Here is an 11,699-nt window from a genome sequence, read left to right as displayed (position 1 = left end):
GCTGAGCCATCTCACCAGCCCACATCACCCGTTTCTTAAGAAAAATGTTCCATGAGGCTTCTGTTATCTTACATAGCATACTCTTTCTATACAATTCTCCCTTCTTATTCCAGAAAACACAAGAAACTGTTCACACAAATGCGCACACACCAGTTTCTGTAAGGCCATCTACTGGTTTGCTAATTTGCACTGTTCTTTTGTTTGTTTGTTTGTTTTCTCCTTTTTCTTCTTCAAGTATTGAGTGCTTGGAACAAGGGACCTGCAGAGGAAACCAATTCCCTTGGCTCTGGGCCTGTCTCTTCGTTGGGCTTCTAGCATTCAGAGCTAGGCAAGAGCATTTACAAAATGGGCTCTATTTACATTTTCTTTCTTTCTTTATTCAGGACAGAGAATCAAACCCAGGGCCTTGCACATGCTAGGCAAGAGCTCTACCACTGAGCTACACCCCAGGCCCTTGATTCATATTTTTCAAAATCTAATACATGCTCACGTTTTCTGGCAGATTCTTTTTGTATGTTACAAAACAAGACAGCATAAGTTTAGCCTCAGATGAGAATCCTTTCTTCCTGAGAAAGGTCAAGCAGACACATCTTGACATCATGTCCTTTACACAATGGCATACTGTTCATACAAAAGGTCTCGTATCCTATAAAAGTCTTGACAAAGGCAGCCTTCTAACCCGATGCGTCCAGTTTCTGTCTAGAAAAACAGTTTTAAAAGTTCTTTAGTACATCTCCCATTCATCAACATGCAGAAACACTAAGCAACATTTATAACATGGATCACTTTATGACTGGTCAGGAAATGGGTTGCCCTGACTCCGGAATAAAGGTAAAACACTGTGATAATGGGTTCTTACAGACACATAAATGTCAGCGGAGTCACATAGTAAAACTTCACTATGAGATGATGTACCATTCACTTGAATCACTGCTATAAGCCTTTACAGCCATCATTGTGGATGTATATGGCTGGTTTCCAGTTTTATGAAATTGTAAGACTGCAGAATTATGATAAAGCTTTAGAAGTACATGTTCAACCCAGCCCTTATTAAAAATAAACTTACTCTGCGAACTGCTACTTGATTGTTGCAGACAAGTACGCCCCCTACAAATTCCGCTTGAATCCCCTCCCGCAAAAGAACTTGCTTGAAGTCAGACAGTCTCGGTTCATTCATAAAAACTGACTGATGTCCAGGAACCTTAAAGGTCAAAGGGGAAAGAGGAACTTCAACAGAACAGTAGACACAAAGCTGTACTGGATAAAGTGGAACACTGCACGATCTCTATGATGGTTCTATTAATCCCTCAGATCCTTTGACAGATCATCTCAAGACTGTAAATTACATTCTGAATTTGGTATTCTGGGTTCTACCTTGTCATTCACCATTACAAAGCCCTTCACATCTCCTGATGTTTCACAATTTTATTACTCATGCCTCCTAATAACAGAGACTCAAGGTAATATTATGCTCTCCGCTCACCCACTTGCTGGAGGGGTCAACTAAAGTATCAAGAGGCAGAACAGAACTAAAACCTCATTTTCCAGGTCCCAGCCCCCTGCTTCGTTCAGAGGCTAAGTCCCTAATGCCACTTCCACATTCCGTCCTATCTCAAAGTGACTGCAGTGGATACTATGGGCTGAGACTCAGAAGAGCAGGTGGTTTTGCCTAATGCTGCTACTCTGAAAGTGTTCTGAAGAGGACTATAGCTTTAGCACAGAGAAAAAAAACCTCCTCACGTCTCCCCTGCATTTAAAGAGTCGTGCTAGCTCAGAAGCCAGTAGAAAGGGCCATCTCTTCATCTCAACTCCGTGGTGGGCTAAAGGCTTCCCCTGACAAGTCTGTAGGCCTCTCACAGTATTAACACTGCTCTAGCTTCATTCCCTAGAAGCCTTTCTAATTAACTAAGTCCCTCTTGAGAACATGTAACTCCTAGGCTATAGCAGTGAAGCTGTACTCAAAGGAAGATGCTTAACTGCATCAAAACCACAGTGAGCTGCGTGGAACTGACAACAGAAAGATGCATTCTTAGAAACCCCCATCTCCAGGAATACAACCTTCCAATCGGGTGTCAAAGTCCACACCAAAAAAACAAATCATGAGTGATTGCATTAGCTAGAGGAGGGTAATATGGCACATACGCCATGAAAGCACAGAAGAGGACCAGGGGATGAGGGAGAAGAAAGAGGGAGAATTAGCAAAAAAAGAAAAAAGAAAGAAAGAAAGAAAGAAAGAAAGAAAGAAAGAAAGAAAGAAAGAAAAAAATCTGTTTAATAATAAATTATAAAACATAATTCTGTGTATGGTACATAAAAATTTTTTTAAGAGGGGCTGGAGAGATGGCTCAGCGGGTGGTAAGAGCACTGAAAGTCCTGAGTTCAAATCCCAGCAACCACATGGTGGCTCACAACCACCAGTAATGAGATCTGATGCCCTCTTCTGGTGCTGTACTTATGTATAATAAATCTTTGGGCCAGAGTGAGCAGGGCCGAATGGAGCGAGCAGAGGTCCTAAAATTCAATTCCCAACAACCATATGAAGGCTCACAACCATCTGTACAGCTACAGTGTACTCACATACATAAAATAAATAAATAAATTCTTTAAAAAAAAAACTTTAATAATGAAAAAAAAATTTGATAAGGATTTTCTTTAAATTATCATTCTGTAGCTGCAGAGATCAAGACACACAGACATATATCCCCTGGGTAGTCCTTTTTAAGAACTCCAAACTTGACCCCTATATAATGCATTTTAAGTGGCTAAAGCCACAACAGGGGAACTAGAAGAACGACCAATGGAGAGACAGTCTGACTGGGGATGCAGCTCAATGGCAGAGCACAAGGCGACACTACACAGAGACACAGAGATGGCACAGGCTTCTCACCTCGTGAGGTGGCAAAGGCTCCAGTGTGGGAATGATCTCACTCTCCTCACCCAACTCTTTCTCATCATCTCCAAACAGACTCTTCATGGCCTTCTGCTGGGCTATGGCACTGGAATCTGAAGGAGCATCCACTTGCATTTCAGAGTCTTCTCCATCGTCCTTGAGCTCTCCTTCTTCTAAAATAACTCCTGTGTCCACTTTGGAAACTCTCATGTCTAAAACGCCATCTATCCAAGCTAACTCGGCATCTTTAGCTTTACAGAACTGAAGGGAGCTGACAAGAGAGTCTTTTAATCTTACCTGGAGAGGCAAGGGGAGAGGGAGGAAAAAAACCCCACAGGGTGTAGGTGACCAATTAAACATAATCTCTGCCATTATCTAACTCTGGCAATATGATCAACATCTAAAAACCTCTCTCCTCAGATCTTTAATCTTCACAATGACATACTTATCTGTAAGGTCTTAAGGATCCTTGGCCACTTTCCAAAACAAGGTTCTCAATATGACTGCACAATAGAATCCCCTACCCCCAACCAGATACTAACACTGGATGCTGCCTCTAGTATTTCTAGTGTAATTACTAAAATAAAGACTAGAGCCCAGATGTGCAGCTACAACTGGTACACCTAAGAGTGTCGGCTCCTGTGCTTTCTGGAACGTTCCATGTAATCTCACACCCCCATGTCTCTTCCTCTTATTTACCCAGAATAATTTTTCTGCTTGGCAAGTTCTAACTTTCTCCAGATAGAGATGTCACCCCTACCTTCAACTGTCACTACCTCCCACAACCAGGTGAGACTTATCTCTCTTCTAACTAGCCTTGTTTGCTATCCCTGTTTCTATTTCTCACAATTAGGAGAAGAATTGTGGCAAAGGCAAAGGTTACTTTTTTTTTTTTTTAAGGCATGGTAATACATGCCTATAATTCTAGCACCTCGGAGGCTGAAGCAGGAGAAGAGAGTTTGAGACTAGCCTGGGCTACACTGCTAGACCCTGTCATTCACAAATGAACATGTCTTTCTGATTTTGTGAACACTTATCCCCTCATGTCTGCCTAGAGCATCCTCCCCCACTCTTTGCTGCAGCGTGTCCTGATATCTAATAAGAGCCAGCTCAGTTATCACTTCTCTCAGAAAACCTTTCCCGAACATCCAAACTTGAGTAGAAGCCCCCACCCCGATCCCCTTCTTTATGCTCTCCTAGCACCTCGCACACTGCTAAAGAGTATGTGTGAGAGGAAGGTAGCCTGTCTGCTTTAAGCACCCTGAACTTGGGACGTGTTAGGGCTGTACCCACCTCACTCGCCATATTCCTAGTGTGGTGGACTAGTGTGAACAGCAATGTCTGTTTCCCCACGGCTCCATCCACATATTTACCTGGTAGATATGCGTCTCACTGGTGGCATCGATAGTCTCGTGCAGCTTTGGCATGTATACTTTAATATCTTTCCCACCAAACGCACGGCAGCACTCGGCCAGATCCTGACTGGCCTCTGGTGGGCCGTGGACAATGATGAGCTGCCGTGGTTTCATCTGATTGATGATCTTTTTAATGGAGTCCCCATCGGAGCGTCCTTCATAGTCTATGTAAGTAACTCTGGCTCTGTAATTAGACATCATTATTCAAGCTCACTTTCTTCGTAGGTTAACTCAAAAACTAGGCTTTTACCATTAGGAGAGAAATGCAAATAACTTATATAAGGGGAATTGTGAAACATGTGTTTCAGTATGTATCCCAACCAAGCTCTGTCCAAGACTATATATAAAAGATGTCACTGGGCAAATAAACCACGTGCTCGCTGATGATTCAAATTCCAAAATAATGACTTCTTGGCAGTATTAACTATATTAAGCAAAAAAGGGAAGTTTCTTAACTACGTCTGGTCCTGCTAAATTCTCTCCTCCAGGTACTGGAGGGTCTAAGTCAAGGAGGACACCTCATGAGATAAGCACTAACTCAGAATTAGCTTCTCGGCTGCACCAGTCTCGCACCTGCTACTGGACTTACTAAAAACGCCGGAAAAAATGTCTCTTCATCTAAGTCTACATTTACTGTTCAGCTCCCTTTCCATCCTTCCGCTATCCTTCACAGGTCTTCTAACAGAAAGGGGGTTTTAAAAGCACGAGCTTACTAGAGGCTCTGCTGAAATTTCACGTTTGAAACAATCTATGTCAGTTACATAACCCAAGTGCTTGAAACCATCTTATAACCTAAGTCTCCAAACCCCACCAAAACACTTACTTTATCTCAATAGACTCTGTTGCAGAGACACACTTGGTGGGGACATCAGACAGGTCCTGGTCCATGGGTTCCTCTCCATTTGTCAAACCAGATTCTAATTTGCTTTTTTCTTCTTCAGTAGCCTGAAGTTCTGGCACTAAGAAATCTTCTGGTCTAAACAGTGAGTCTCTAATTAGACATGTGGAAGGCATGCTAACATTATGTAACATATGTAATTGACTAATAGAATTTTAAGATTCATGTATTTTAAGACTTAAATATTCATTTAACTCAAAGCTAAGGAACACATAATATTAATCATCAGATGACTGCATGTATAGTGTTTTTCATAACCACTGAAGAGTACTATTATTTAGTTAGCTAGCAGTACCTTGCACAACCGAGGCCAGCATGCTACTCCTGAGCTACATTTCCAGTCCAAGCAAACTCTTTAAACTCTGTAGACCAGTGAGAAGAGCAGAATGGCTGTAATGAGCACTCCTGTAGTCTGGCCCTGCATTCTTTCTATGATTTACTTATGAGTGAGTGTACATGTGTATGTGTGTAGTTCTCCCTGTGAGCATTACAGAAGTGTGAGATAGCTGGTTTTACAATTCTCTAACCCTGTGGTCATCATTGTAACTTTCTAGTCCATTCTCACTCCTGAGAACCCAGGCCTTATTCCCCAGCACCCAGGTTGCTACAGCTCCTTTCCCCCCACAGCCAACATCTCCAGCTGTGAAAACCACAGAATAACAATAGCAGTAACAACCACTTAAAGCATCATTTAGAATGATGCAAACTGGACACCTTAAAAACAAACCCTCAACGTGACAGAGGGTAACCCAGTGGTGGAGTAACTGCCAAGCATGTATTAGCCACGGGTTTGATCCCTAAGCCTCCCTCCATCTCCTCCAACCCCTCCCTAAAAAACCAAAGCAACAAAAACTTTCTACAAATAAATACAACCACGAACAGACGTTCTTTTTCTCTCTCTCCACAGCATGTCCCTTACCTCTTCATCAGGGGAAAGGATGTCTAAACTGTCTTTGTTAAAACCTTTCCTGTAACTAAGTAGGGAAACTATCCTTTCCCTTCACTACTAATGCTCAGGATAGTCCTCAACGCTTCTATTTTTGTGCTTCAAATCAGAAGTCTTCTGCACAGCTCATGGTGACCACAGAGATCAGATTCATGGAGCCAAGAGAGTTTGCGTTGCTCACATACTTGATGATCTCGCCATACTCGTCCCATTTAATCCTTTCTTCTGGGGCAGGAAACATGGGGTAGGACTTCTTGGCCTGTTTGAAGAAGCTCCCTTTGCGGCTGCCTTCCCCCTTCATCATCAGGTCGTGCTTTGTCTTGTGAGCTGATGGCTGGTCGACATCTTCCTCCACGTCACTCTCGTCACTGGAGTCAATGTCTGCCCTACGAGGGTTGGGCAACACAACAGGTCATCATGTCCCTGAGACAATTTGACTTAATATTTATAAACCTATGAATAAATTACTCTCCAATGTTGACCCCAACCATAATGTAATAGTCAATTAATATTTTGCATAAACCCAACATTAATTTGCCTAATAAATTGGTATTATTAGCACTGAAAGGAAATTTAAGTTATTTTCGTTGAGTGTTAAGTCCTACAAATGTATTCTTTTTACAGTAAATGCATAGACTTAACCTTATGAGTAGCTCAGAAGTTACTCGAGAAGAGCGACTCACTCTTTTGACTGCTCCAGTTTCTTAGCAGCTTCTTTCTTGAGTTTTTCTTTTTCCACATATTCCTCAAGTTCTTTCCCTTCAAGCTTCACACGTTTCCTCAGCTAAGGAAATACACACAAAAGAAAAGGCAGTGTTAGGAGAGCTGGGCAGCCAGTGTGAAATGTGTCATGAAGTGAATTCTTCTCTGAAATTAATCAGGTTTCCATGACACAACATTGTAGCTCACTTAGACTGGTACTAAGAGTGAGCTGTGGGAGCTGGTGGATTTACATCAAACTTGCTAAATTATGCCAGTCAATCGGGAAAAGGAGGAGAGGGAAGGAGAAAAGTCACAGAAAGCCCCAAAGTCAGAAGGAAAAAAATGGGTAGAGAATACATGGAAAATACATAGAGAAAATAAAAGTCTTAAAAATCTCACAGAGGGCTGGTGAGATGGCTCAGTGGGTAAGAGCACCCGAATGCTCTTCCGAAGGTCCAGAGTTCAAATCCCAGCAACCACATGGTGGCTCACAACCATCCGTAACAAGATCTGATGCCCTCTTCTGGAGTGTCTGAAGACAGCTACAATGTACTTACATATAATAAATAAATAAATCTTTAAAAAAAAAAAAAAAAACCTCACAGAACTAAAAGAAAAGATGAAAATACTGGCTGTACTATGCCCGTCAGAAGGCATGCATGTGTTCCTAAGAACTCCCCAAATCAAGAAAAAGATTCCACATCAAAAAGGACAAACTATACAGAGGACATTTCAACAGTAAGGAACATGGATGGCTTATAGCCACAGACAGATAATTTATTAGTGGTTGTTGACACAGGTAACACGCAGAAGCTATCACAATTTGCTTCATCTGAAAGACTGGGAATGGTAATTGTTACCTGGGCAAAGGGTACCTTATAGGGTTTCCAGCAGATATTAGCAAACTGTCAGAAGATAATTTGCTAACAACTAAAAATTAAACTGTGCTTGTCTTATGACACAGATCTTCCTATTTCTAGAATTCAATCTACTAAAAGAGATGTTTTTAAAATGTATATAGTAGTAACATTTAAAATAATAAGAACTGGGCAAATTCATCAACATGCAACAACTGAATTAGCAGTTCTTATTCTCTTATCATCAGAGTACCTTGAAAACTAGTGAATCCTTGGGGTTGGCGAGATGGCTCAGTGAGGAGAAGCACCTGCCACGAAGGCCCCATGACCTAAGCACCAGCCCTAGAACCCACTGTGGGAGGAGAGAACTCCACTCCAGAAAGTTGTCTTCCATGAGTGCGCCATGCGGATATACACGTGTATATACATAATGATTTCAAAACATAAAGGAACAAGGGGCTCAGAGGTTGAGGACTGACTGTCTTCCAGATGATCTGGCTTCAATTCTGGGAACACACATAGCAGCACACAACTGTCTGTAGGCACAGTTATAGAGCATTCAATACCCTCATCAGGCCTCCATGGGCACTAGACATGCACATGGCGCAGACATACAAGCAGGCAAAGCATCCACATATATAAAAAAATAAGAAAACAGTTAATGTAAACAGAGCCTAGATTTTAATATGTGTGTGTGTATGTATATGTATCTAGTTCATGATCTCCCAACATATATATAGTATGTGTGTTTATTATATATATGTTGGGAGATCATGAACTAGAAAGGGGATCATGGGAAAGGCAGAAGAGATATGAAGGAAGGAGTAGAGACAGTAATGGGATGAGCTTGGTAAGAGCAGAAAGAGGAACTGTTTAGGGGAAGGAAGGGAGCGAGTGTGGGCAGGAGGGAGAGCTAAGCACAGCAGCTCGTGTGTAGATGAAAATGCTATAATGAAACTCACCACTCTGCAAGCTAACCTACAAATTATTAGCAATTTTTCAATGTCAATTCACAAGGAATCAATGCAACATGTCCTCCTGGGCACGTGCATTCATGGACAAAACTGGAACATGTGACTTCAAAGGACACTGTTGTACCAACTGGCTAGAGCTGGCAGGGTCAGAGTTTATCTCCTGTTTTCTGTTGCTCCTGTTTCCACATCATACACTGTGGTATTATTCAAGGTAAGGCAAGGCTGGAATAACTGCTATTTCTTTCAAAATGTATATATAATGTTCTGCCTGTGTAGATAAAGATGTGATACAGCAAATCCAGCTAAAACCCTGACAACTGGGTAGTTGAAGCATTCACACTATTTTTTGCAACTTTTGGTTAAATTTGAAACTATTTCAAAATAAAAATTAAAAACTAATCCCAAATTAAGTGACAAACGTTCACAAATGTGGCATCTCACATTTGGCTAGTAGCTTACTTGAAACATGATTTAAAATTACTTGAGTTGCTAACATTTTATAATAGATACCTTGCCCACAAATTTTAAATAAGTATTTAATTTCTTGATTTAACTTGTACCTCTTTTTAAAAAAAAAAAAAAAAGTTTGCCTTGGCCTCCTGGTTGGTTCAAGCCTGTAATCTCAGAACTCAGGAGCCTTAGGAAGAAGAATTTAGAGTTTCTGGCCAAGATGAGCTACATAACAAGACCCCATCTCAATCAATCAATTAATCAACCAACCAATCAATCAATCAATCTGTTTTAGATCTGGCCAGGATGAACTAATTAACAAGACCCCATCTCAATAAATGAATAAATAAAGCTGTGTTTTCGGTTATCTAAAATAACTGCTGTATTAATAAAGCTTCCAGAATGAACTACGTAACAAGACCCCATCTCAATAAATCAATCAATCAATCAATCAATCAATCTGTTTTCAGATATCTAAAATAACTACTGTATTAATAAAGCTTCCAGAATGTACACAACAAGATCCCATCTCAATAATAAATAAATACATAAATAAAACTATGTTTTCAGATTTCTAAAGTAACTGCTGTATTAATAAAGCTTCCAGAAAATCAACCCTAAGACACATTGCTTCAACACTTGCACTATATCATTCCAAATTATGCTTTTTCCTAATCTACCCTAATTCCTTAATCTTAAACTTCCAGTCTGTTAATTGTTTTAACATTACTTTTTTAAGATTACTGTGTTTCTTCTTCTAAATGATCAAGGCTTAGGTTTCTCGGACACTGTGTGTTCATGAAAAGTCAGACTCCATAGTAAATGCTGGTGTGTCAGTGACATGGCTTGGTAGGAATTCAGCCTTTGTCATTGTGATGGCAACCAGCACATTCAACAAGACACCAGGACATTAGGGACTAGTCTGGCCACTCAGAATATGAAAAAGTTCTTCTTCTGGAACTTTATTCAATTTGGTGGCAAAAAGACAACAATAAAGAACACATGGTAATAAAAACTAACAAAAAGAATACAAGGTTGTACCAACTAGATAGTTCGCCTTGGCCTTTAAACAGACTGAGAGGACAAGGAGCCAGCCAGGGTAAATAATTCGATTCCCCTACAGGCAGAAGAACCGCTAAGGATATGTAGTGCACTGAACAGTATGTGTGGAATGTGCTTGGGTCAGAAAAGTGGGTGTTTGCTGAGCATGGTGGTATATACCCTTCTATCCCAGTACCTGGAAAGAGGAGGCAGGCAGATCTCTTTGAGTTCAAGGCCAGCCTGGTATACAAAAACAGCTAAGATATACAGTGAAACCCTGCTCAATACAACAAAACAAAACAATAAAAACCAGACCCTGTGTGACCACAGTGAATAAATATGGGTTACCCACGCCCTAAAGCATAAGGAAACAACAAAGCACCTCTGTAGCAAAGGAACCAGCCTCCAGAGGAGAGTCCAGAAGCAGCCTCCAGAGGAGAGTCCAGAAGCAGCCTCCAGAATAAGAAAACATCTGACAAGAGGCTGATACTCAGAACATACAAGGAACTTGGAAAACTCAAAACAATAAGAAATCCACATGAGATGGTCTAGAAATGCACAACAGATTTAAACAGATGTTTCTCAAAAGAAGACAAATGGTCAACAGGTATGTGAGAAACTGTTCCGTGTCACTAGCAGGGACATGCAACTCAGACCATAAGAAGGGATTGCCTTACCCAGCAAGAACAATGATTATCAAAACGAAAAAAAGGGATAAGTGCTACAGGAAGTCACAGAAGAGCAGGGAGCAGGAGGGTCAGGACAGGGAATGGTGATGGTGATGACCTGGGGGCAGGCCCCACGGGAATGCTGTGTGTGAGAAGTCAGTTACCACAGCTACTGGGCAGCGTACACACTTCTGGAACAAGAGTGGGGTCTCACATGAGTCCATGGTAGCGCTGCTTTTCCTGTGAAGACACACTGGTCTGGTGTGATCACGTAGAGGGCAGAACATGGCAGTGGGAGAGAAGGAAGGAGGGTGTGAGCAGGGACAGGACCAGAGCACACGAAGTAGTTTCCGCCATTTCTGATATCATGAAGATGCTCTGAAATGCCATTTCCCTTCATTTTGTTTTCGCAAACCTTTAATGTCCTTTTAATTCCTCAATGGCATATCAATTCTAATTGAGTTTCTAGTAATTAAAAATTTCAAATTCAGCATTTCATCTCTCATGAAACCATTTCAAGTACTTCTCAGTTCTTGTAACTTGGTATTTCTAGGCTATTAAATAACCCAAGACAGTATTTTATTTTGATATGGTTGCTGATGATCCTTGATCAGCAATGCTGTAGCTACAGTGAATATTTATCAGACTTTGGCTGCTGATATTATGCTTTTCTTAAATGACTTATTATATAAGATGATATCATGCAGCTTCTCATAAAGTAAATATTCCTTCAAATGCTGCTACAAGGACACAATACAAAATAGCCAACCCTAGAACTATGCAGAGTCCCACAGCTACAGGCCAACCCTGGAACTATGCAGAGCCCCACTGCTACAGGCCAACCCTGGAACTATGCAG

General features: G+C 41.1%; 1 protein-coding gene across 3 annotated transcripts in view; it reads right to left on the bottom strand.

Moving 5' to 3' along the window:
- Positions 1-6: 6 nt before the first annotated feature.
- Cpsf2 (cleavage and polyadenylation specific factor 2) overlaps positions 7-11,699 on the bottom strand; it is a 27,099-nt gene continuing 15,406 nt past the window's right edge. For all 3 annotated transcript variants that reach the window (XM_029540981.1, XM_021201589.2, XM_029540982.1), the window contains exons 9-15: positions 6,833-6,933; positions 6,335-6,535; positions 5,129-5,281; positions 4,264-4,489; positions 2,888-3,187; positions 1,067-1,201; positions 7-699 (exon numbers count right to left, since the gene is read on the bottom strand). In XM_029540981.1, the coding sequence (XP_029396841.1) occupies positions 607-699; positions 1,067-1,201; positions 2,888-3,187; positions 4,264-4,489; positions 5,129-5,281; positions 6,335-6,535; positions 6,833-6,933 (1,209 nt within the window). In that variant the 3' untranslated portion in view covers positions 7-606. The remainder of the gene's footprint in view (positions 700-1,066; positions 1,202-2,887; positions 3,188-4,263; positions 4,490-5,128; positions 5,282-6,334; positions 6,536-6,832; positions 6,934-11,699) is intronic.

Source organism: Mus pahari, chromosome 7 (assembly GCF_900095145.1).
Source record: "Mus pahari chromosome 7, PAHARI_EIJ_v1.1, whole genome shotgun sequence".
NCBI lineage: Eukaryota > Metazoa > Chordata > Mammalia > Rodentia > Muridae > Mus > Mus pahari.
Note: the sequence above shows the minus strand (reverse complement) of the source record. Positions and strands in the feature narration are given on the sequence as shown.